Source organism: Ptychodera flava, chromosome 2 (genome assembly GCF_041260155.1).
Source record: "Ptychodera flava strain L36383 chromosome 2, AS_Pfla_20210202, whole genome shotgun sequence".
Lineage (NCBI taxonomy): Eukaryota > Metazoa > Hemichordata > Enteropneusta > Ptychoderidae > Ptychodera > Ptychodera flava.
This window is the reverse complement of record NC_091929.1, coordinates 6,717,749-6,745,218: the sequence shown is the minus strand read 5'-3', so window position 1 is coordinate 6,745,218 and position 27,470 is coordinate 6,717,749. Positions and strand designations below refer to the sequence as shown.

At 38.5% G+C, this 27,470-nt stretch overlaps 1 protein-coding gene across 1 annotated transcript in view; it reads right to left on the bottom strand.

The window, feature by feature from the left end:
- LOC139152328 (latrophilin-like protein 1) overlaps positions 1-27,470 on the bottom strand; it is a 40,950-nt gene continuing 13,480 nt past the window's right edge. Inside the window, exons 4-22 of the mRNA XM_070725474.1 lie at positions 26,839-26,955; positions 26,437-26,531; positions 25,446-25,622; positions 24,960-25,028; positions 24,375-24,495; positions 12,257-12,421; positions 11,448-11,517; positions 10,405-10,558; positions 8,178-8,227; positions 7,764-7,884; positions 7,488-7,585; positions 6,510-6,609; positions 5,992-6,119; positions 5,026-5,117; positions 4,350-4,416; positions 3,915-4,000; positions 3,656-3,779; positions 2,425-2,466; positions 1-1,692 (exon numbers count right to left, since the gene is read on the bottom strand). Coding sequence (XP_070581575.1) covers positions 5,033-5,117; positions 5,992-6,119; positions 6,510-6,609; positions 7,488-7,585; positions 7,764-7,884; positions 8,178-8,227; positions 10,405-10,558; positions 11,448-11,517; positions 12,257-12,421; positions 24,375-24,495; positions 24,960-25,028; positions 25,446-25,622; positions 26,437-26,531; positions 26,839-26,955 — 1,550 coding nt within the window. The 3' untranslated portion in view covers positions 1-1,692; positions 2,425-2,466; positions 3,656-3,779; ... (1 more) ...; positions 4,350-4,416; positions 5,026-5,032. The remainder of the gene's footprint in view (positions 1,693-2,424; positions 2,467-3,655; positions 3,780-3,914; positions 4,001-4,349; positions 4,417-5,025; positions 5,118-5,991; positions 6,120-6,509; positions 6,610-7,487; positions 7,586-7,763; positions 7,885-8,177; positions 8,228-10,404; positions 10,559-11,447; positions 11,518-12,256; positions 12,422-24,374; positions 24,496-24,959; positions 25,029-25,445; positions 25,623-26,436; positions 26,532-26,838; positions 26,956-27,470) is intronic.

The window sequence follows — 27,470 nt, the reverse complement described above, 5'->3', positions numbered from 1 at the left end:
CTATTAACATCTTTTGTATCATTTTATTAAATGTAATATCATTGTACTTTGCAGAAAAAGAAATTACAAAAGAAGCAAAAACAAATCATTCCGAATGTTAATACTACTTTCATCGGATCATTTCTCTTAAAATATTTTATACACATTTTCACGTATTTCCTGATATAACTGGCGATGTATCTCCCACAGCCTCGGAATAATGATTTCAAATAACTATTTACCATAGAAAATCTCATGATTATCCAAGGTATCAATTCCTAAATCTGATAGACAACATCCTGCCAAATGCATATCCTTGACAGCGCAAACAAGTATTAAGGCGTGACTTATCCCTCGCATTTAGAAACATTACCTAACAGACAACAAGCTTTGATCTTCACAAAAAATCATCTATTAAAAGAACTCATTGCTAGATCATCTGCTTGCGGAATGTGGCTCTGAATTTCAAGTATTACAATAATCGAATAATTGTATACACAAATGAAAGGCTATAGCTAAATCATATCGTCTATGACACTTGCGACGTATGCAAGATGTAAATTTTACAATACCAAAGAGAAAATGAATAGAAAAAAGCATAATCATATTCCCCTAAACTCTAAGCAATTATATTTTTAAATAAATCTACAAGGAAAAGTGGACATCTTTGCAGTATCAAGACATAACTAAGAGACATAGGGCACGTTAAGGTTTATTCAACTGAACGATGTTCAGTTTGTCTTATACTACTATGAATGAAAGACAACAGAGTAACGAGCTAAAATTTAAATAAAATTAGAAAAAATCCCTACTACAAATCAACGTTACATAAACATTTTAGATTAATCTCAACAACAGCAATTAAAACAATGTTACACCACGCCTCAATGGGCAACATATGATTCATTTCACACAAAAAAAAAACCGTTCAGCCGTGTGACGTTGCAGGAAGTGTATCCTTCGTCTGTCGATCGTCAATGTATTTCTATAAAATATCGTTGGCAACTGTCCTTGATTTCCTTGAAGGTGTTATGAATAATTATCGAAATGATTATTCTGATTCCTCATCATTCTCCTAATGTGTCACATCCCCTCATGTGTCATATCATGTCAGATTTCCTTATAACATATACCATAAAAATCAGCTGATTTTATTCTGATTGTTTACCAAATCTAAATATAATGCGAAAATATGAAGTTTTCCTGCTTTGTGATTTTCTAAATGAACTTTATATTTTAAGTTTAAAACATATATTGTATAACGATAAGGACTATTAAGATAAGAAAACTTTTGTCGTAACTATTATTATGTTTTATTGGTATTGTTATTGTTCTTGTTGCTAGTGCAAGTTGTTTGTGTTACAACAGTTACTTTTTGATTGTGAAGGGGAATGTGTATTCAATGGCGCCGTCACTATCATCCTCGTCGCCATTGTCAACATTTTCCAGCTGCTGTAAAGATGGTTCACCCTTTATCTTTTCGTGAACGTCATGCGTCACAATACCAGATGTACTCGCCATTGATAGATCCTGCAGTTCTATGGAGACAGTTGGTTCACCATGGGTAACTTTATCACTCTTCTGACGCACTCCTTTGATGACAACGCACGAACCATAGCCATCGTCTTCGTCGCTACTATATGTACTAAACGATATTTCATCAGGATCGTCATCGCCATTACCATAGAAACGGGATCGGATTGACCGCAAAACCTGATGAAGCGAACACATACTTATGAGATTGAATTTGGATTTAGCGTTCTAGTCGTTAAATAGAAAGTATTGGCGTCATTGCTGTTTTACAGCAGAGGAGCTTGCAGGGCCATGTTTACGAATGCTTTGCAGTTGACCAGCGGCTTAATCGCTAGTGTATCCTGTAGTAAATATCATGTATTTAGTTCAAGTGCATATATTTGGTCATTTTAACAAACCTCTTCATTTCAGTATTTATCCTGAGATTAATGCATGTATATATGTTGATGATTGACCAGAAAACACTTAATTGCCACGTTGAAAGCACGATTTGCGATTGCATATTTAGAAAAAAAATTACGAAATGGAATGTGATACTAGACATCAATGTAAAAGAGCTGTATATTTTCGAGTCTAAGGTAGATAAGTTGTACATTTCATTGAAATAGACCCAAATACTGGGATTTCAAATTGTGTTGTATGATTACACCGGACATGATATTCTCATTTTAAACTAGATTGTTAATAGGGGAATAAATAATGGTAAAACGTCTTAATGCGTAATGCGAAATAAAACAAAGATGTTTTTGAACGAAATTTTACTTCCTCTGAGCCTGGAAAACACTTACTGGTATGACAGCTCACGAAAGACTCATAAAAGAAGCCATTTTTATGAGAGATACGCCAATACTCCTTTGTTTGTACTACTGTAATAATAGGTACAGTTAATTTATATATATGGACAATACTTACGACTTTATTCGTCGCAAAGAATCCGAGATAGCAAGCGGATCCCTGTGAAGAAAGATACAATAATTAAGACCATCAAAAGAGTAGTGTTTTTTCTATTACGAAAAATATGCTTTAAAAATCAATTGCATCAGTTTATACTAATGCCAGTTAAAGAGAATCTCAAAACAGTCAAATGTGCTATATTCTGTAAAGAAAATATTTTGTACAAAGGTACACAGAGCTGAATATTAGTTCTTAAACTTAAAAGTAAAATTTTAATAGGAAGAAGTCGTAAGCGTTCTTAAATTAACTCATTTCAGTAATATGAAGCTCACTTAATATAAATCTGGGATGATTAGATTTACAGTAAGTAGAAAACAGGAGAATCATTGTATCGTTCAATTATTTATTGTTATCGCTCGTCCATTGTTAAGTCCTTACATAGTAAATTTCCTTTCTATTTGTTAGTTTGGCTGACGTGTTAGAGGCCTTTTAACCTGTAATTTTGAATTCTGTCGGAAATTCTGATTCTATATCTCGTGGGGTTTTTTTCAAATTCGAGTGACGTTCAACGAAATCTATTTCTGTCTTGACAATCTGTTAAGTTTGGCTCGAATTTTTATTCTTAGGAAAATAATACAACAAATATGACAGGTATTTTAAATGATTTAAATTCCGGACGGCGAAGATATTTCAGTGCGCAAATTGTACCTCACGAGAATTTAAAATCTTCTTTTGTATTACTGCTATAAACTTTTTTAACGTTTTCTGCTACTTACTCTGTAGAATTTTAATAATGTTTTTTTTTTTGTATTTTGACTGTTTTTACTCTGCAGAAATTTTTTCATCATTTTTAACCATGTACGTTTTTAGCATAATTTAATTGTTTTTACATTTTAAGTTTGTCATGCTTTGCTGGTATTTTATCAATTTTAAATGTGTAAAGCGCACTGAGACGTATGTGTAGTGAGCTTTAAAGAAATAAATATTATTATTATTATTATTATTATTATTATTATTATAAACCCAAAAGAAAATGACAAGACAAGATTCGACATGTTCATTTCATATCCTCTTACAATACGCTTTGTCTCAGAATATTTACATTTGTAAGCCTACTTCAACTAACATGACAGGAAATACACATAGACAAATATCCACAGTGATGTGTTCGGGAATATCTCATCGACATATGAAACAGCTGTTAAGCCTGTCATCAATCTAACTAGTTTGAAAACATTAATATACTTACTGTTACGAAGCAAGCCATAGCAAAAGTATATCCACTGTAAAGATTCTGTGTTATATCCAATAAACCAATTATAGTTGTTACAGAATATGTTGCAACGAGAAGGCAAATACGAAAGAATTCGTCCCTGTGAATTAAATATGCAAATTTCATGTAAGCGCTGTGCACACGTTTTATACATTTTTGTACAACGTTGACATTCGTTGTCTCCTAACATTATTTAAACTGCCAAGAATGACGATGTAAGCCAGTAGTTACTCACCATAAAATGTACCACTGTCCAGAACCATACGTGAACACTAAGAAGTCAAACTTGAAGTAAATATAAGTGGTCATGATCCAGCTGGCCTGTTGACACACAATAATTTACCAACGTTTAACGTAAAAGTAGCAATTTCAACATCTGTTGCAAGATTTAACTGTACAGCAAGTTCAAACGACTGTAGTTTTCGAGAACATAGCATTGTACGACACCGTGTTGTGTTGAAACTATTTCCTTAACACGTCATTCTCGCTACAACTAACAGCTATCATCTATTTTTCGGTTTCCATGGTAAAAATATTCAGTTCGCATTCAAAGATTTATTAATACCGAGTTCTGTGATACTGTTGGAAGTTTTATTTGATGGTTTCATAGGTTGTTAGGAAGTCGACAAAGAAACAAACAAATAATTAAAGACATAAATAAATAACATACCAATATCAACAATGCTGTAAAAGCAACGGTGCTTGTATAAATTTCGATCTTCTGTGGCACTCTACAACTGAAATATTAAAGAACCTGTCACTGAATGAAATGCACACTTGATGCAAAATAAAAGCAGAGTCCCTCGTGCATGGAGGGAAAGTAATAAATGTGTGCATAGAGACAGCCTATAATTTTCACATACTTGTAAAAAGTTTATGAACCACGATTGGAACTAATTTGGGATGATTGGATAGTGTAGTGAAGTTCGTTTAATCTGAAATGTAAGCTCATCTGCTTTACGTTTTTGCAATACACATCTTGTATGGCTAATTTGTAATATCGCAACTTTCAGCCATAGGGCTTCTAACACTTTTGATTAATGTAAACAATTAGAATATCCAATTCTCCTAATTTAGTTCCAAACGTGTTATGAATGAAAGGGTGTAGCGGTTTTACTTGGCCGCACACTTCTGAAAAGTCAAAGTCGATCGGTGAATCAAATATAAAGGCTTGTCTTATTTGTAGTTTCACTATGTAATGTTGCAAGTTTTGTGACTGAATATTGAAAAATGGCCATTCAGAATGAAATATTCTCCAGATATTAAACGGTGACTTGTTACAACAATAAGGAAGAACAGTATGGAAAATTGTGTATCGTTAAGTAACATATCATAAAATAGCTTACGTGTGTTCTATGCCATAGCTGCTGGCCAGAGCAAGGAACAGCCCAACACGAGTAGTAGTGGAATTACCCATCCAAGAAGAATATAGCAAATCCTATCACAGGAGAAATAACAACATATATGTAATCAAAAATATCGACATGAATTTGTTACGATTTCGAACGGTTCATTGCCGAAGTGCCCAGACAATTAGAAATAGGACGAAATAACCGGATGCATTGCGAGCCTATATTCACCTGGTTTTAGAGAGCCCCTTTACTAGATTGATAACTGTTAATTCTTTCATTACAATCAAGTGCAGACACATGCATGTGTTAGAGGACATAGTGCTATAAAACGTATTCGAATACCAAAATGAGAATATTTTGCTGTTGTTATTACAAGGGCTTCAGAGACAACAAACAAAATAATAATACATAGTATAATATCGTATTCTACAGTACTGAAAACAGTAGTTTTCGAGATATAATTATCGTAGTGTTACTACTTTTTGAATCAATGAAATCCTCCTTTTCTCATGCTTATCGATTTTCCTTAAACGGTGAGTATGTGTTGTTGGTGACTGGTTTCTCAGAAAGGCAGAAAGTAAGACAAGTCTAGTTTGCAGAAACACCGAAACTATTCTCACCCAGGTAGCCTTTATGATAATGCGCCCCCACATGCCCGATATAATGCAATTGACCGGAACGAAAACTGATACAACTATTAAGTTCAAGATGTGGTTCGCTAATTATCAAGTTAATTTACAATATGGCTAGCAATATAGCATGGTAATTTGCCAATTACATAATTATCAAATTTCGTGACGTCTCATCTGTAATATTTTACTAGACCGATGCTGTGCTTAAATAGTTCAAAAGACGATCAATTCCTGCACATACGTTTTTCTAAAAAACTTCGAAAAATTATGTTAACGCTGAAATATTTTTCAGGAAAATTGTCGTGAGCATTGCAAGGCTGATACTTACCTTGCGCAAATATTCTTGCGTGTGCAAAATCGCAGCTTGAGAAAATGTTGCAGACAAAAGTTGAAAACCCAGGCATTGCTACTAGCAAGCACGTAATGATAGACTCGAGCAGACGCAGCACAGCTTTTCTGGAAATAAAGGAAGTAACGTTTATGGAATTTGATTAAAGGAAAAACGACAGATACAGCTAGCAGAAAAGTAAGAGAAGGTACAATGAGAAATATGATGTGTGTCAATCACAATAAGCCATAGTGATGAGATCAGATCTGTTAAAGTATAGTCGCGAAAGCCCCTGGTCAGCAGAAAGATGGTTTAAACTTGAAAAGACTGATGACAGGGGGATTGTAACATTTCTGGCTTTCTTGGTTTTAAATTTTCATCGAGTTTTTAAAGTGGTTCATAGGTGCAATTGATGACAGCTATGGCTTGGCTTGTGAATTATGTCTTTCTGCCTGTAATTCTTCATCCCAACAATAACAATAAAACCAGAGTGTTATAGGGAATAGAATGTCAAATACCGTGTCTCTGTCCATATTCAAAGCTACGACCACCGTGACAAAATACATCGATAATGACAAGGTGAGACTTGCACATACAAAGTAGTGATCCGTTGTAATTCTACAGATAATCAAGAAAATGTTAAAAATTAGCAAATATTATGGGAAGAATAGATAGATTATTATTCGTTTTCAATACACAGCGACTGATACTTTGAAGAGTGGGAAAACAAGCATGAACGTAAACTACGAACGGCAAACCACAAAATAAAACGAAAAACTCTCTCAACAGATTTTGAATAGCTAGGTTTGCCAGTCTAGATACCCTATCTCCAGTGTCGACTACCGAATAGATAGATTTCTTTTCCTAAATAAGAGATATCCATCCACATAATATAATAGACTCGTCTTTGCTTTCAGTGGCCTATGTGTATTTTTACAGAACACCTCTTTTAACAACTATAACTTTTTTAGAAAAGCTTAAAATACAATGGACACTTAATTTAGTCTGGGGAAAGATCGGACATGTGTTTCGAGTAGGGTTAAATTAATGATAGACATTTGAATTGCTTAGGACAAAAACAAATATTTAAAAAAATGAGAAATAATCGGTTAAAGTTATTAATCAAATTAACTCATTTATCACTCTCTTTCAATTCAAGCGTACCTCAATATTAAATTCATGGAAGGAGTGATATCAAATTTCTGCCATTTTTACACTGAAATGTTGCGTATAAGAATACATGTTCGAATGTTTGAATGTGAAAAAGGAGGCAAAATTTTCAAGGCTTCGACCATGATTATCATTTCTCTGACACAAAGCGATTCCTACGGTTTTGTACGTCAACTTCACGGACAAACTCAAGGGGTGCACCCCGCTCCTGCCTCAATAAACTACTCAACCCTAATTTCAGAAATTGTTTGCTGTGTACACCTTCATTCCTAATTCCTTCCTAAATTTGCTCGTTCCATGTAAAAATATTTTTGGAAAACCCTTACCTTCGTAGGCAGAGCATCGCAAACGTAAATGCTGTTAAGAACGCCGCCAGACTGTTTGCTATCAAAATAATTGAGTTTAAAGCGTACTCTGGAAATGGCTGTCATCGAGAAAGAAAATGTGAAGAGGTGTAAGACAATTAAAATTAATACAGAATTGTTATGTCAAAACAGAGGTATTGGTGCAACTTGCATTGCATTCACTATAATTCATCAGATCCATGTAGGCATAATGATTTTGCCATGGCAACAACACTGGCAAAGATAAATATTTCTTACCGTTGGCATTTCCCCCATAGTGGTTATGATCGCTACACTACCTACACCATCACATCGACATTCTGTGAAATCCCTTGTCGCATTGTAGTCCATTTTTCGGCAATTGTCATTGTTCCATATGCTACATGTGTTAAAAAGGTAAACGACCGGGGTAATCCAATTGCTTGTTCTGTTATCGAGCATGAAGGTCACAGGACAAACAGCACGTTTCCATTCAACGATAACGCACATTATCTAACAATTGTTTTCAGAAAATAAATGCTTCCCCAAAACTAAAGTACAAACGATATTGCTCCAGTGACTTTCCAACATTTAATTTTCAATCGATCAAATAATCTGTAACATTGTACATTCGCTTGAACGCTCTCACATATCAATGACACGTTCTTGTGTGATAAAGCGATTATTACTTACTTCATTTGGTTCCCATAGATCATAGACATACATTTGGCTTTGTAGCCATCCTGAAAAAAATAAATTACGGTATATATTATTTATGTTACTGAATTTTAATTACTGCCAAAATTGGTTATCGTAAATGCATGTCATTTGCTCTTTAACTATATCATTTTGAAAACAAAATCACGTCTGGCCAAAAGTGTACAAAAAAGTTAGGTATAAATGTAGCCCATTTTCATAACAGACTCTGAAAAATTCAAATCATGCTTATTTTCAACTGAATACAAACTGTGATATCAGCGACCAACTCATCTGTCCGGCCTCCTACAAAAGACAAAGTCAATCATACTATCAGGAAAGTGCCATCTAAATCCTGATGCCTCGATCCCATTCCAACACTCTTACTAAGAAAACACTACTCAAGACAATCACCAATATCTTGCTTCAGCATGGAATTGTTCCATATTCTATTAAATCTGCTATTACAACACCCCTTCTGAAGAAACCTACACTTGCTGCCAATGTTCACAAAAACTATTTATGCATTTTGAATCTTCCTTTCACCCAAAAATTACTTCAAACAGCGGTTGCCGCTAGACAAAATCAGTGTCTAGAAATCTTTGCTTTTCGAACCTCTGCGGCCCGCGTGCACACACATTTCTTGCACAGAAACATCAGAACTTAAAGCATTTAATGACATTCTAGAGTCACCTGATGAAGGAAATGCTTGTCATCATTTCTGTGTTAGACCTATCCGCTGCCTTTTACACTACAGTCCATGCAATACAGACCATGCAAACCTATCAATCTTGGACATACGATATCTTGCATTTACTATCTTCATATGTCAAAAACATACAGTAATGAGTTAATGTTAATTGCAATTTCTTATCTGACATCTGTCTATACTGCAGTGTATACCTCAAAGATCAGTTCTAGGACCACTGCTTTTCTCACTGTACATAATTCTACTTGGCCAAATTATTAGTTGACATAATCTTAAATTTCATCATTATGCCGATGACAATCAACTGTGTGTCTAGAATTCAACAGAGACAACACTTCTACAGCAGCTGCACAATTGTATGGACTCATCAAGCTATAACTTAATGATTGTCACACTAACTATTGTTCCTCAGCACCTGTCAGCAGTATAAGCACTCATTCAATAGCCATTTGGCGAGTCATGGCACCTAGAAACTTGGAGTCATATTTGACGATCCGCTCTAACTTCCAAAGCACTGTTGTCAAAACTTGCCACAGTATTTATTTCTTCATCAGACACGTTGGACAAATTTGACAGAAGCTATCTATGAAAACATCTCCATAACACCTTTGTCGTTATACTTGGACTACAGCAATGATCTTCTATAAGGCTAGCCGACAGCACAACTTCAAATGTTACGGAAAACGCAAAATACTGCCCCCTGTCTCTTTACCCGTATGCTTGCAATACCATATACTCCTACAGCTACACTAAGGCTATCAGTCTCCTCTAGCTAATACTGTTTACACTTCTATTAGTCACTTATATATTGCTACATGCTTTCAATACACCATACATTTAAAAGCCTATCTCAAAAAGAAATCCTGGCAGAACTCTTTGTCCCAGCAATAAACAATTATTTTGTGAACCATAGAGGGCCGACGCCAGATTTATATCATACGACGACCGATGATTCTCACATTCACCTCCATCATCACATATCTGTACAGCATCAAATTTTGACATCTGTAACTCCTAATCCATAACTCATCTTGTTCTACAAATATTTCTTTGAACTCTGAGCGCAATATTTGGTCTACATTATTGGAATTAGGCGACATGGAATATTAAATGTAAAGTATTTCACTGTTATACGTTAAATGAAAACTATGGCCAAAAACACTAAATGTGCTTTGATATTTGATTTTCTGTATAATAGTATATTTCGATGACAGGAATGCTTCTGGGGACAAATTGTTTCGGCTCAATTGATGGGTAAATGACTTGTCATTGCAAACCTAACATACAAAATGATTAGGTCGTTTATTTTGATTCTCTGAACTTTATCAGTTATGACCGACATACAGACAGTTAAGTAAAGAGCATATTGCGTTTCGTTTGTTTGTTTGTTTGTTTTATACCATTAGTTTACAAATATCACATTTCAAAGAAATTACTACCTGAAGTCGCATAAAATGACTCGACAGAAAACGAAAAACGATGAGACAACATTAGGAAGATATGTGACAGTTTTACCTCTTTGTGGTACAACATAAAGGTCAGAGGTGCTTTGAGCGTCTTTCCATGCTTGCTTTCTTCACCATTGTAGATATTGACCGCAATCACAGGACTGTTAACTCTCTCAATTTTCTTCGTCCCAGTTATTGTACGCACCCAATGTCTGTTGGTTCTGAACATATGAGATATAAGTAATTAGCTAATGTTAAATTTTCCTCAGCTGTGTGTAAATGTCACGATTTCTTGGTTATGATGTTAAGACTTCGTTTCTTATTCTTCCTGTATGACGGAATGCAATCTATTTATCTATCTAACAAATTTGTACAGTTAAACAATGCTCAATGGCTCTAAGAATTACAGTGAAAATGCTCTCAGGAAGATAAAGTTTTAAGCGTTCTTTGAACATGTTGACATCAGAGAGGTTTTTATGTCCAGGGGTAAAGAGTTTCAAAGGACAGGAGCTGCTGCAGAGAAGAAGCGGCAACAATAGGTAGTCAGATTCCATTTAGGTGTGTGATGAAGACATTTATGAGATGAGCGAAAAACACGTGATAAGGCACAAGGTGTTATTGAATTTTTGAGATATTGTGGAGTTTGACCATTCAGGGCTTTGAAGGTAATCAGCAAAAGTCTGTATACAATGCAATAATGTACTGGAAGCAAGTGAAGATGCATAAGTATAGGATTAATGTGGTCCGATTTCTTCGTCTATCTAAAAATCATAGCTGGTGTTTTGGGCACGATGTAACCGCTGTAACTGAGAATCAGGAAAGCCATATAGTACGGCATTGCAATAGTCAAGCTTTGAAGATATAACTGCGTGGACAAAGAAATCTCTGGACGAATACTTTCTGACAAGACCAATTGTGTGGATTTAGATGTATTTGGTGCCAAATTTGTCCTTACAAAGCCCTGTAACCGATGAAAGTTTGGAGACGAAATATGCAATACGATATGAAACGAGGGTTACCTTAGCAATAAATTGTTATTATGTTTATTCCAACGGAAACCACAGGAATGATTTAAATACACATTAGCTCAGATAAGCATGGATAACTTACCCACTTTTTACGCCAGGAGGGAGGATGTTAGCTGGGTTCTTGTACGCGAAAACGATAACTGTAGTTTTGTCTGTCGAAAGTTGTACAAGCAACGAATTATCTTTCACAAGGCATAAAATGCATCACTACATACAAACAAAGTATTATCTTTCCAAGCATTATCTTCTAAGACCAGAGGATTTCGAGTTATCGGTTGCAAGACAATATCTATACAGAAAGTATCTTGTCATAAGAGTTTTACATTAAAGCCTCACCGGCTGTATCTTTGAGCGCTATTTTTATTGTTTACTTTCAAATTAAAATTAACACAATTGTAAAAATGTACTAATTAGGGTGTGTGTATACAATTACTATTAACAGCTAGGACTCTATGTGCAAATTTGAACAAGATAAATATTACACTGCGATTAAATGTTTGCCGAAACATTAAACCGCAGTGCTATGCCAAAAAGCAAAACCGTTGATACTATTCATAACTGCACTGAAATCATCACATAAACTACACAGAGTAGTCTTATGTAATGCATATGGGAATATTTTCAACTGTGACATTGTATTTTCTGTTTCTTTTGTAATATTACCAATGTTTGAAAATAGCGTGAAATCAAAATTACCCTTAAAATTTAAATTTGCTCGTCAAATGTTTCAAAAGGAATGGTTTCCTAATTAAATAAAGCCCATATCCCTTCAGAGGGTAGAATTCAGAGAAAACTAGGAGAGAAACGGAAGATATTTTCAAGAGTTACAGTTAACAGAGCTTTAATTCAAGCATTAAGTTTATATATTATATAAACTTTGATATGACCTACCCGAATTTTGAAGTACAAAATTCTCCTTAGGTACTACGACAGTACTCCCTTTTTCATCGACTGTGTACCAAGAACTTTCCTGGAGGCTCTTCTTTCCTGCAGACTTCACCTTGCTCGGGAACACTAGGTCACTTGTTGGAGACTTGACTTGATATGCTTCAAACCCTTTCGAAGATAAATATTTAGTTACTTTATCATTGACAAGAATATCTGTTAAATGATGTTCCTTGTAGGTGATGTTGGTCTTTCACAATGATCCGTAACAATGTAACTAACATGTTAATATTAAACCTTTATAAACTCAGACGTCAACAAGAAAATTGTCATTGCGGAGACTCTCACTCTAACAGAACAACAGTGTGAAATTAGACGAGTGCTGCACAAATTTAAAGACAAGGAGAGCAGTTTTTGGGTTGAGTCTCCATGTTTCATAAGTAAGGTCCGAGACATGTAATGGTCACAATGATTTGTGTTTATGGACCTATAAGGTCCGCTTACATTCCAGTCATTGGCTGGACCCTTTTCCTTAGATCTCAGTTAAATTAAGTGGACGAAGATCACTGCCTCAAATGCTGATATATGGAGTACCTCAGGACTCTGTTCTTGGACGTCCCTTGTTTCTAATCTACATATCACCACTCGCACAGCTCATCTACCGCAAAAAACTCCAGTTCCATCAATTTACTGATGACAATCAGTTGTACCTGTCTTTCAAGAAATCCAATACCACGTCTGCCGTATTTTCCGTTTAAGAAACTATCAATTACACTATGAGCTGGATGACACAAAATAAGCTGAAGTTATACGACTCTAAAACGGAGTCCATTTTAATTCGATCTAAATTTGACCATTCGCCAGCGACTTTCACTGACATCAACATCTGTTCCAGTGTTATTGAAACCACTTCATTTGCGAGGAACATCGGTGTAATATTTGATGACAACCATACATTTCAACAACATATTGGTGCCACTTGCAGTGCTATTCACTTCCTTCTTCTCAAAATTGGTTGTATCAGAAGGACTTGTCCAGAGATTCCTGTGCCACCCTCGTCCACGCCGTTATATCTTCAAAGCTTGACTACTGCCATACTCTACTATACGGCTTGCCTGATACACAATTACAGCGGCTACTTATGCAACTTCACTTGCTTCAGTACGTCATCGCTTTTTATACAAACGTTTGCTGACAACTTACGAAGCCCTGAATGGACAAGCTCCATAATAACTTAGGAATTTAATGACACCTTGACTACCTATGGTCGCCGCTCCTTCTCTGCAGCAGCTCCTGTCCTTTGAAACTTTTTACCCCTGGACATAAAAACCCCTCCTAATGTCAACACATTCAAAAGACACTTAAAAACTTACATCTTCCAGACAGCATTTTCACTGTAACTCTAAGCGCCGCTGATCATTGTTTAACTTTGCATATTTGGCGAAGAAACTTGTCATCCGTTTATCATAAAAAAATTGGCACGTTCAATAGCAATGTTGTAAATATCATTACTTTGGATGAGAGGTGTGTATGTGACAGATTTACATATATTTCATTTGACTTCGCTCACATCGGTTTCAAAAAAATGGATTGAAATATCGAGATGAGAATATGAAAAACTTGTGTACTATATTCCTAATTTACACTAATTGTTGCTCTCCCAACAAAAAGTAAATGAATGTAAAAGGCTCCGGCCGCCCGATACTTCAGCAATGCTAGCTGGCAGCGTACCATCTATGATGCTCCATCACGAATACATCACGAATAATACAACGGGTGTCAGTGTGATTTTCGTGTCTGACCAATAAGACAGCCAGATTTGCAAGCACGAGTTGGAATGGTATAATTCAGGGTAGGCTGTTGGCATGGTAGGTCCGTCATATTGTATAAGTGATACACGGTTCACAAACCGTCTTTGTGAACAGTCGATATTCGATATTGTTCAGAATGTTTGTGTTCAGAACAAATTTCCAATAGAAGAGACTTAATCGCTACTGACAAGTATTCGGATCCAAATAGACTCGAATTGTTTTGAAAAAGCGAATGTTTGTCAGACGAACTCGGCCTCTGTCTTTGTCTTTGTACATTGCGATCGAACCGCGTGCCAGGTGCATACGCTTTAAATTACTGGTTACAACAAAAATATCAAGGACATGGGGCACTCAATTACGAGGCAGCGAACACTACAGAACGAGGCTAACACAAGGACACAATGCAACCAATCATATTGCCATGAGATGAACATTACATAACTTAATATTTAAAGCCTTATCACTCCGCTCAAGGATATGCCTATTGTTAGGTTTGGGTAAAAGTGTTGGGTGGCGTATCCTCAGCGAAGCACAAGCCAGTCGTACATGTTGGGAGGGTGGGTGGGTAAGGGCCAGTTTACTGGTTAGCCGGCACAAACACACCCTAGTCCCGCATATAGTATGGCCATACGTAACCTTAAGTTGGTCAATTGCAAAGGAGGGAGAACATGCGGCTGTGTTGCTTCCTACTTATACCTACTAATTTGCATGTTGCGCATTGATATCGCTGCGTGATGCGGCTTTGAATAACTTAATATTTAAAGCCTTATCACTCCGCTCAAGGATATGCCTATTGTTAGGTTTGGGTAAAAGTGTTGGGTGGCTAACCTGTCGTCAAGCACTTTACCCTATCGTATATGCATATACGTATGTACAATATATATGTATTTATAGAGAGGACTATATGAACTTTGCCTTTACGAACTAGCTTATCCTCCCATGCCTTAAAGACACCATTATCACCACACATAACACAGTCAGGAGACAAAGAGATGCTTTTACATATGCATTTATTCGCTTCCTTAGAATTGTTCTTCAGAATTGGTTTCCACGTACAGCCTGAGAAATCATACAATCCGTCGACTGCCTATGTAGTGTAATACGTCCCTCCAAATAGAAAGCAAGATTATTAAAGTCATACGTGAACTTCATCTTACAATCAAATCGGCATATTTCAAATATTATCATTTCCAAACGCTCTAGTGAAACCAACCAGGTTATTCATTGAGTGATATGCCTCTATATTATTATAATCTGGCGCATCAACCATTTTCGCTAGATTATCTGCTGGTGCCCAACTTTTGTAACTTTTGCCAGTTGCATGTAGTAGAGCGCCGTGTCCTCTGCTCGCCACCTACATGGCTCATCAAGGATTGGATGTCCGAGCCAGCCATAGACAAAGAGATTGCACAGGCACTCCTACACCCATGTGGGGTTTCGCCGGAATCTTTTCCAGTCTCTTACAGGTATGTCTTAAGGCGATGATATACTAATTGGGACGATACGGGTTTTTGCTCGACGGTGCCCTGGGCGTTGGTGGGCCGAAATAAATATCCCGTTATTAGATTAACCTCGATAGCCATACTCAAATCGAAGTATGCCTCCACTGTAGTGACTGGGCACATGAGAGCATCCGCACACCTTTTGATTGCAAACATATTTGTAGATGACCCCCTCAGCGTCTTACCTAACGTATGGTTAAACAAAAAGCCAGAATTGTCTCGGAAACGCATTATTTCTTGGGTCTTGACGTGGCCAAGGTCGTGTGCCCTATCCCCTGAAAATGCGAGAACTTTAAAGAAGGCCAAGTCCCTTGCTAACACATAGATTTGTGATGGGCGCCTGCATACTTTTATCTGCTCGATTATATACTCAAAGACCCGTCTCATTTTATTCAGAAATAATGGGGTTGCCTGCTTTGGGGTTATCATGGACCTCGCTTGTTCTTCGGCTGACTTTTTTAGATATCTATGAACTAATACTGAATCGACGGGGTTTGGTCGGGGGAAACCAACTTGTGACGCCACAGCTTTGTAAAAGGTGCTTAATTTAGAGATCATATTTTTGGCTGTGGTGACCCGGATTCTCTTGGGGCAGTGACATGGTTGGTGAGACCCAGACTGGACTAGATAAGGACATGTTATTTCGTGTACTCTTGTCTTAGCGTCCTTGTCTTTATAAATCAAAAATCTGACGATGTCTTGGGATGTAGCCGTCCACACGGTTTTGGGTTCACTCAAACTCGCTAAAAATGTTTCAAATTGTTGGACCAAACGATCCTTTTGCACATCATATGGGGAGCGTTTGCCCAGCACTTCTTCCATGCGCCGATCTATTGTCGCTAGATCAACACAGTGAGCTTTAGTGGCTGCGGGACTCAGCTGCGGCGGTTGAGGCATTTTGGAATCACATAACTTGCAGATCGGGGGATCCTGATTGTAACTTCCGCACATCCAACATGCCTGTGGTGATAGAAGAGCAATATGCGTTTAAAAGTGGATAAACATGGACTAAATGTTATATAGCTTGTGAATGGTTGTTAATTTTTTCAAACAGCAGTTTCACTGTTTTAATTCATCACATTCATCTCCGCTTGAGGTTGCCGGTGCCACGAATTTTGCTGCAAAGAGTTCACACGGAGTACTGCATGGTTTATAACCGTCTGTAGAGGGCGCTAATATAACGCCTGAATCTCCACGATCGGCCAACTTAAGTATTCGTACTGCCAAATGTGCTACCATTGGCCAGAAAGCGGGGTAACTGTCGTCTTTGTGTATAACGACTGTTGCGTTGAGGGAGTTGTTGACAATGTGTTTTACGACTGGATGCGTAAGCGAGAACGGCGGGTACAGGTAAATGTTATCATCGCGGGAGAAATGGTGATGGAAGAAATCTACACCTGCACTGTTATGCTGAGGGAAGGGTGAAATAAAGTCCTTTAGCCTTGCATTTGAGTATGTAGCCATACCGTCAAGAGTGTGGGGCCCGAATTCTCTTTCTAATTTATTCCACGTTTGGTCGGACAGCTTCGCGTTCATCATAGATAGTTCCCTTGACGCTCTGTCGGCTATGTTTTGTTGGGAGCGAACATGAGCGATGTTTAATTGGGTTTTGTGCTCGATACAGAAACTAAATATTTTCTTAAGCAAATCGTTGAGGCTGATAGATTTCGATCCTGGGAAACCTGCACTCCAGGCGTGTACAAGAACGGCCGAATCGGAAAAGACGTTGAGTCGGGTGTTTGTAACTTGTGGTCCAACAGCAATCAGAGCTCTAGCAAGGGCTTCAGTTTCTTTTTCATTAATTGATTTTTTTTCTCCATTCGTCTTCCCAGCTGTCGCTAAATGTAAGCGATTTTGTTGAATTCGGTTTGAATACTGCCCCCACTTATGTGAACTCGAATCTGTATACAGTTGCAGGGTGGTGTGTCTCTCCTCTAACCATTTGAAGTGGGATGCAGTTTGAACGATCTTTATCCACCATTTTAGCTCCTCCCTAAGGGGATTATTGACGCGGACAAGGTTTTGTGCTGACGTCTGGGCTTTAGACAGAGCGTTGGCCATTCCCTTACGGAAAAACTATGTCCACAGTAGATGAGAGTAGATCTACGGACCGTCTGCAGTAGACTTTATGTAGATCTACATCAGGGTTTTGTAGATGAACAGCCACAGCAGTTTGTCTACATGAAGCTTTGTCTACTGATATTGTCCACACCAGACATGACTATGTCTACATTTCACACTAACTTCGTCTACGCTTGATCTACACTGATCTACCATCCAATCTAAGGGAGTTTCATCTACAAAATTCACTTAGGCAAACAAAGACTCATCTACTTCTACTTCAAAAATCACCATCTTGTCTACATTTAATCTAATGTACTATTTCTTGCTGTATACTATGTCCAACAATGCAATCCCTTCAAAGTCTATGATTGGCAAACTGCAGGCTCCATGCGAGAAGGCATCAGTAAAAGACAAGACATTTTACCTTACATTTGAATATATACTGTACAACAATAGACAGAAGAAATTAGTGAATTAATTTTCTTGTCATCCTAAGGCACTCTTGTTTAACTCGAGGAACACAAATGCAAAATATCACAGGGATCAGACTAAAATTTTGTTGTAAAGTTAAAAATGTAAAGATTAATCAGTAATTAATTTTTGAAAAAGTGACTTTAAAGTGAATCACAATAAAAAGAATAAAAAAATAAATGTTTTCATTGATACTTTCTTCAGATGGGTCAATACAGTAACATCTAACCACGGGCCGGACCCTGATCTAATTCATAATTTTTTTTTTGAGTTATGTGACTAATTACAAAACTTCATAAATATGCAAGTGAGCTATTTGTTAACTGATAACTTTATTTCCTCGGCTTCATATCCAACAAACAATCAAACGAACCTGTTTGATATCCCAGCTGCTTTTAATTGTAAAAAATAAAATCAAAACTATCCTCGTATAAAACTTTCTGAGTATCATTAAGTCACTTCTGAATCGTGTGAAAATCAGCAGCCACGGCCCTATCTCTCAGTCAACTTACAAATAATTGTATTGACATTGTTATCATTGCCATGTAACAGATAAGACTAGTACAGTACAGTGTTATTTTGGCAATGGCATTTCAGTACACATGCATAACACGAGTCAGCTTTAAAAATTACCAGTACTGCTTTAAGTAATTTCTTCACCTGAGCGACGTATTTTCTTGCATTTTCATGGAGAGTTCGCGAATGGACTGATCTCCCCTCCACCTTTCAGCCTGCAGCCTCCACCTCTTGCTCTTTTAGAGCAAATGACCTTGTAACTGGCTTCGATTTCCGGGTCACTGGGTCAACTGTGAGAGTTGAGCTTATGCGCATGCGCAATCAGAAGGCGCCATGTTTTCAACGGTTCAACATATCAATGCATATCGGGGAGAGAAGCCAGCCTGCTCACCATTTGTACTTCAACAAATCTTATTTTTCAAGCACATTTTCGTCATCTGTACACCTTGGAAACAATGTGACATCAATTCTGATATGCATAGAAAGTGTTCCGTAGGTTGGCATCGATAACTTGACGATGGCAGTGCCTCTACACTGCCAGTATACAGCTGTACTGGTACTGCGGTAATTGTAATGCAACTTGTAAACAAGGTAGGCCCGCCCGTGAGGTAGGCAAGGTTTGTTGATCGCCTGTTTTAATACCACGACCATATGAATTTTGATTGTGTAACATGTAGAATATTTCAGTTCTAATTTTTTTAATAAAGCGTCGTTGAATGTACTGAAATGCTTTGTATGCAGTTTGTTCTGTTAATCATGTAATGATGTATGTACAGTTGAGAAAGATTTTGAAAAATTTGAGTAGGCCTAAGCATGCACAATGTTCTACTCTCTATTTCGACCTGAATACCACTCATGATCGGTCATTGAATGATTGATTTTTCCAGCGTGAGATATCTCATGTTATGCAAAGGTCCATTGATACCATGGTGCTCAGTGAAGTTGCCACCAAATTACATCAAGAGGATGTTGTTGTGATATGCAATATTGTGATACTCATCATGAACTGCAGCCCTAGCCTGTGCTACACCATGGCCATCGGTCAATTTTTAAAGTCTAAAAATTGATTGACATGTTAACATACTTACATTTTCATTTTCAACACTTTTGCAAGATCTCCATGCCTCACTATAATTTCTTGTTCTTTGTCTAAGCTACATCTTATACGTAATTTATTCCATCTACATCTTGTCTGCCTTTCATCTACATTTTATCTACTCTCTAAACTATGACCTGATGATTAATATGAACAAAAGTGGATGAAGCAATAGATCTACATCTTGTCTACATTTCATCTACCTGAGATCTAAATTTCGTCTAATTTTTCATCCACATTTTGTCTACATTTCATCTACTCTCTGAACTATGACCTCATTAGTATGCACAAAAGTAGATGAAGCAGTTCATCTACTGCCCAATTAAAATAAAGTCTACTGTAGATCTAATGTGGACTAGATGTAGATCTCAATTTTCCGTAAGGGTTTGTCTGATGTAAATCCGAGCACATGGAATTGCGAGGGAGAATGAGATGCACTTTCCCATAACTTTCTGCAGCGTCGTGATCAAGATAGCATGTTTAGCTAAGGCGGACTCCACTAATTCGACAAATCGCGCTTTCTTACTATCGGGAATGATAAAGGCCTGCAAGGTCGTGTCGACTGTCATCCCTAAGAGAACAAGCGATCTGACCGGTAAGAGGATGCTTTTATCTAAGGCTATGAAGTAGCCAGTGGAGACGCATAAATGCAATAGAATGTATGCGGCTGCCTCGGACAGCTCCCGATTTGACCAGCTATTTATTTGGGAAGCAGTTGAGAGGGCGGCGACCCGCAATGGCCCAACGTGCCTGTCGTCGATGTATTGCAAACAGGGTACGCCAAGCATTCGGGCATAACTGGTGATTGTATAGCCCAATGTGTGATAAACATATGCAGAGGATTTCCACCCAAACGGGAGTGTATTATTGACGTACCATATCCCAGCCCATTGAAAACCAAAATAAATTCGATCTTCGTTTTTAATTAAGACATGGTCGTAGCCGCTCTTGTCATCGCATTTGCAATGATAATCATATCTATCTAAGTATAGAGACACTTCGACCAACTTGTCTAATCTAAATGGCTTGTCCGCAATCCACAGGTTTAAAAACCGCATGTCTATGCACATGCGAGGCTTTTTGGGCTCTATAGTGATTGGCATAACGATATGTGGCGGTGGATCAATCCCTACCGAACCATACACAGAAATAGCACCAGTTCTTATCCTATCGCGGATAGTTTGAGAAATGAAATCTACGTAATTTTTACACAGTGGGTTGTTTGAAAAGACCTTTGGAGGTGGCTTTGGGAATCATAGAAAGTGCCCTGAAAAGTCCCTTTGAAATGTGTGAAGTAGCTGGAGACACTTGCTCCATTATTGACCCAGTCCATAATTTGGTTGTGGTTACTTGCGCACGTGGCTATGTCGGACCATGCCGTCTGGTGTTTGTGTATTTCGCCGGCTACAAATTCGTTTGGGTTCCGGAATAACAACAGGCGTGGGGAAGCTTTTTGGAGCCCCGCTGCCACGGTTCGTACGTCAGGGAGATGTTGGTCCTGCCCGGGGGCGCCCTCAAGAGTTACCCATGTGTAGTCAGTTCTACGGGGAGGCCGGTTTCCAGCAGTGTAGGATTCCCATGGTTGTGGTATCGGCTGAAATGAAGGGAACGGGAGGCGGATAAATTTGGTGAAGGAGAGGGAAACCAGCTTTTACACAAGGAAAACCAAAGGAAACGAGGTCTTGAGGGAGCCCCCTAGACACGACCCTGCAAATGCTGGGCTGCATAAAATGCAAAGGGTCACGTGGACCCTCCCTGCTTTTGGGGGTCGGGCGGGTTGGGTTTACATGAAATCGGATGGAGAAAGAAACTAAGGCTGTATTCCTACATATATACCGACGCAGGTGGACCACACACACACACACACACATAGCAAAGACGAGGTAACGCTCTATATAGTGCTAGGACACATACATGTAATTTTTTTTAAAGTTTTAATGGCGATTGGTAAATATACGAAGGTACACATCATAGCCTTGACAGCATTCCTATGCATCTGTGCTAATGATGGTGAGTATGTATGTATCGGTGTTTACTGGTATGACTGGGGATGGGTGTAACGTGTGTGCGCTTGTCAGTTGAATGCGTGGGGTAAATGTACTTGTGGGATATGAATGCATGTATACATTAACACTGTCAGGGCAGTTGATGGAATATTGCAAAGATCATCAAAATGTCATGCCTTAGGTAGGCAAATTATGTCTTCTTGTTAGGGCAGGCTCTGGCCATATGACCAGTTTTTCCACATACAAAACATGCAAACGAATCTGCGTTTCTCTTCTGGCGGGCGTAGGGCTCGTATCTCTGGTTGGAGGAGCGGAACTGGCGAGGGGTTCCCTGCACATTACGCATGAATTTTGTGACTTTGGCTGCAATCTCCTCTTCCTTTTTGTTACCAAGTAGCCAGACTAGTAAGCGGCCGGCGTCCTTCCCAAAGTCGTTGGACTCGAGAACCGCTCGGTAGCGGGATAGCTTCGGGTGTGCTGCTACCGTAGCTCTGTCGACCAATGCTCTGAGGGCGCTAATCAGCTGTGGTCGGGTCGTCAGGGAAGGCTCCTGGGCCATCTCCATCACCTTAGCGAAGGCATCGTCTACAGAGGCCGTTTCGGCTTTGTCCTGCAGTTTCTTGAGTTGTTGCCTGAGTGTTTCCAACTCATCAACCTGTAAAACGAAAACGCAAACAGTCAAGGCAACAGGCACGCCCTTTTATCCCAACGTTAAACACCATTGGGCACTTTGCCGAACCACCACAGTGGTCTATCCTTTGGTCGTGAGATTTTGAGATAAGTAGCCGAAAAAGGAAACTATGGAGCGGAACATAAACATGTGTTGTCACGTAGCATATGTAAATTTTTTTTTTTTTTTTTATTGTCTTTTTTTTAAAAGCCCGAAAAAGTAAATAACTGCTTGTTTTTTGTTTTTTGTTTGTTTGTTTGTTGGTTTATTTTTTTATATATATATATTTTGGAAGCCTCCGTAAGAGACGCTGTGAATTATTGTTGTAAGGCCCTGCTCGGCCACCAGATCAAAAAGGAAACGAACCTCTGTGACTAGCAGGTTCGGCTTGTCAGAGGTTTCCCACGCAGCGAGCCCCTTAGCGGGTAAGGCTGCTTGGCACAGTCTATTGGCCACCCTTGCAGGCACTCGCCTACCTGGGCCATCAACAATACACATACAGTTTATCGGCAACACTCGCAGCGAACCCCTCTGCGGGTCCGACTGCCTGGCCGGATTACTGGCCACCCTCGTAGGCACTTGCCTACCTGGGCCTGAACCTGACGGATGTACGCGCGACAGGAAAGCATGGGAAAACACATAAATGAAAAAATGGAGAAATTTTGCGAATATGGCTACCCCCTCCCAAAAAGTTATTTTGTAGTGAAAAAAGGTAAACGGCGGTCGACCGCACAAGTTTGTTTGTTTTCTTTTTTTAAGGCGTGCCAGTGAAGAAAAAAAATGGTAATGGGGATGGTGCTGGGCAAGCCTTTGCAAGAAAGATACTACGGCAAATCAAACGAGAGCATTCAGCTGCCGGGAAGGAAACCCGGTGACCAAACTTTTGAGTGTTTACAGTGAGAGAAAAAGTATTGCCAGAGGGATGTGCAAACAATTTGTGAAAAAGCCAAAGTGAAGGGCTGTTACCCTCAATTCCCGACTCTGACGTGGTCGCAACGGAAGCAGAATTTGGCGCGGGCAAGTACAAAAAGACATACAAAGAACGGACTGCCACACTGGGCCAGAAAGTCAAGACGACACTGAGCCAGGTGTGGGTTCAGGTTTAGCTACGAACAAAGCTTAAACCGTCCATACCACAAGGCGGAACTATGACACGAGACAAAGGGAAGCTCAACAGGTGGCCGTAAGGAGCAGCAAAAGTACACGGTGACAGGCGACATAGATAACGACATGTAAACGAGCAAGATAGAAAAAAAAAACTAGACACCGCACAGAAAGTACACACAGCGAAGTCGCTACTCACCTGCCCAGCATTTTGTATGGTTGGTTGCTCTCCTCCGGCTGCTCCTGGGTCTGTAGCAGATTGGGTGGCAGTCATGGTTTGGTGCGCTACACTGGCTGACTGAGCGACACGGGTTTGGGATTGTTGGCCAGTGGGTGGACGTTGGCCGGCATGCGCTGTGACAAAGGCTTGAGTAGCGGTGGTAGGAGCTTGAGTCGCCATGACGTGCCACCGTAGGTCAATTGCAAAGGAGGGAGGACATGCGGCTGTGTTGCTTCCTACTTATACCTACTAATTTGCATGTTGCGCATTGATATCGCTGCGTGATGCGGCTTTGAATAGCAATGAGACCTAACAGAAAGGGTTAAGCCAATCACTGCGCTGTAAGCGGACATTAGACGAAAGAAAACACCAATAGCCGTGGCCGATACATGTGTCTAGGGCATATTCGTTTTGAAATAGGACTATTAACACCTCTTAACAACGTGAGCAGATCATATTGTTTTTGCTGCTCCACGACGGAAAATTTTTGATTTCATCGATGGAAGATATGAAAAAGGGTAACTCTGTCTGGTACAACGACAGTGAAAGAAAAACAAATTGTCATTAGAACTTTTTACATTACATTACTGATAACAATTCAGCAAAACTGAAACAAAAAAAAATAAAAAAATAGACGAGGGAATGTATTGAGTGTATTGTTTACCTATATTTTTGCTGTGTAGTTTGATATCCTTGTTGACCTTACCGACGTAAAGATGTACAGTCTTTCCAAATCTATCCAGCTTGTCAAACAAAGCTATTGCACCTAAATGAATGGCACGGGTCTGAACGAGAAAAAGGCAAATTAGTCCTTGTATTCAATTAAAGTCGAAACTTATGTAATGCCGACAGCGGGTATGGTATCGTTTTAGCAAAGTAGGCTTGAATCGTGATGCATTATCGATCATCAATAATGTAAAGTACCTTGACCTTATTGCCGAATGTTTTGAATGGCGAGCACGATTGGTATTGGACAAAGCTGTTGGAAAGGGAAGAGAGAAGAGCGGAAATGGCATTGGCAGTTGTCAATGTGAAACGTATCGATGGTTACACTGATTTATTGCTGGGGCTCGTAAAATGACAATATCAGGACACGAGAAAGATTAAACGTTTTACTTATATGTGCAGTGTGTAATTTGTTAGCCACAACAACAGCAACATATATCACTCAAAAATCGAACTTTATGCGTATGGTTGATAACAAGTCACAGTGCTTTAAAAGAGTATCAATGTAAAAGTTGTTTCTTACTTCATGAATCTGGGTCCAGCTTGGTTCTGTCTTAGCATCAAGTAAAGCACTCACAAGGTTAACAATTGACTGAAAATGAAGCATGTAGCAATGGATCAGTTTTCAAAGGGGAATGCATTTTAGCAGCTAATGATAGTAAGTGTTTAACAGAAAGTCATGGGGCATAAAATCAGAAAAGCATAAAGCATAAAACATATTTGATGTAATAAAATAAAGCGTTATATGGCAAGCGAATGTAATACCTTTACAAAATGCTGTAATGAAACGATTTAATTGTACTAAAAACAATGCGTTTTCCATGAAGTCGTAAAATGCTAAATATTTGGCAGATGATCCATCGCTAGACCAGAAAAGTAATACGTAAGTCAAGTTTACAAGTGTTATGTTGGATGCAATACAGTATCACTCAAGCACAAATCAATGTTAGTTTGCTTGACGTATGTTATTTTTTTAAAGTCAAAACATTCGGTCAAGATGACATATTACCTGTAGATAAGCCATTTTGTCATCTTCTCTATCCTGTGAGGCTAGAGGATCGCCATCTATGATGTCCGATATCAGGGCGCTAGCCAGCAGCACGTCACCCGCATATGCCGTATCCATTGATAGAGTGATGTCGGTGAGCAATTGTGCCGTTTTTGATGGTACGCTGAGGTCAGGAAGCTGGAATAATGCAATAAATTATCCAATAAGGATGTGTTGTCACGATAGCTTTTGAAGTTAGAATGATTAAATTTTCTAACATACATTCACTTCTAGCAATCCTGTATTTACATTTTCAGACGGTGTTATGAATAGTAGATATCGCTACAGTCGAAGATACGTGTTAAGGCATCAGCTGACTGAAGACCATATATCTCTTACAGTGCGCGCATAACAGATCGCCTTGACAGTAATAATTTTATTTCAGAACAATGTAACTGCCAAAGCTAGTCAGTAAATTGAATTCCTTTTGAGAAGAGAATGCTTGTTACGACACCATAATAAGCTGTGAGTTTGAGTTGAGTTTTGAGTGTTTCTAACCTTTCCCGTATTTAATGGCATTTACAATGCACGTTCTAAAATGGTCGCTTGGCAAATTATTTGACCATTGCATTACATATATCCCATTACAATCACCTCGCAGCATGAAGGTTATTGGAATATATTTTGAGTTGTACTTTCAGCAACGTAAATCCGATTATTTTGTCCTCTGAAAAGATTGTTCAAATCCATATAAAAACCAATTCCAAAAGATTGGACGATAAACAATGAATTTTTGGTTTACACTATTCGTTAAATTACGTAAGGCAATATCATTCATGGTGAAGACCTCAGACTTGACAGTCAACAAGTCAACAAGTCATGAACGCTGTACGATTTGAGGATAGAAATAAAAAAATGTCGGAAAGAACCCAAAACTTTGTAAATAATGCTAAATATATCAATAGCTTATAAACAGCCTAATAAAAATCTTTGTAATTTATGCTGATCTTACATTTTTGATCATATCGAGAATATTTTCTGGTTTACATTCAGTTGTATATGGATCCCACCATTCACCTCTTTCATTGCAGAATCGCACCATTTTCCCTGTTATGGGGATAAGTAGATTAAAATTCAAAATCGTATTTCGGGACCAGAACTAGCAAGGTCACCAAGATTGACATTTGGATGGGTAAAATATAGTCAACCCTACGATACAAAGACGGAGTAGATGCTTATACTAATAGGAGACAGACAGCCAGACGGACAGAAGATATTTGTAGCTTGTAGGCTCCTCTACTAGCATCGAGATTTCACTTAAAAGTAAGGTCTTTTGGTCGCCATGGATAAATAGTTTGCCACATTGCCAATGTCGATGCAGATAGTAACATGTATATTCATTAAATGTAATTACCTACATATCCATCTGGACAATTTACCCAGCCTGAACTACAGTTGGCTGGTGTTGATTCCCAACGAATGTTTGTCAGCGGGTCAGCTTGAGCAGAGCAGTGCGTCGGTGTCTGCAAGGCTATTGAGTATTATTGATGTGGTTACTTCACGAAAATGAGGTTTAAAGTAACAGCCATGTCATGTCAGTAATTTGTTATTTTTTTATTTTTTGATTAAATAACCAGCTGCTGAAGGCTGCAGTGCAGAAAAAATACGTTCTATTTATGATCTCTTCAAACAGGTAGAAATGAAATGTGTTTGTTCTCATCAGTCAAGAACATTTCTTGAAAAGTTCTTATTCCGAAAAATGCCAATATGTATCCGTATTCTGCATGACAGCTTTTTGCCATACAAATTTCTGCGAGAGCGTTTGCCAGCTTAATGAGTTAGTGGGTGTGTGTGTCAATATGTATTGACTGATAACAATGAATTTTACATTTGACGCCTAATCCAAGCATGGCCAGTGATAGGACAGAAACGCCGTTCCACTTATCACGAACACCGCCACCAAGTGTAACATTTTGTTTATCGGGTCCTAAACGCTATTTTCTAAGTTTTCTAGACAAAGCATAAGGAAAATTTTCACTGGCGCTT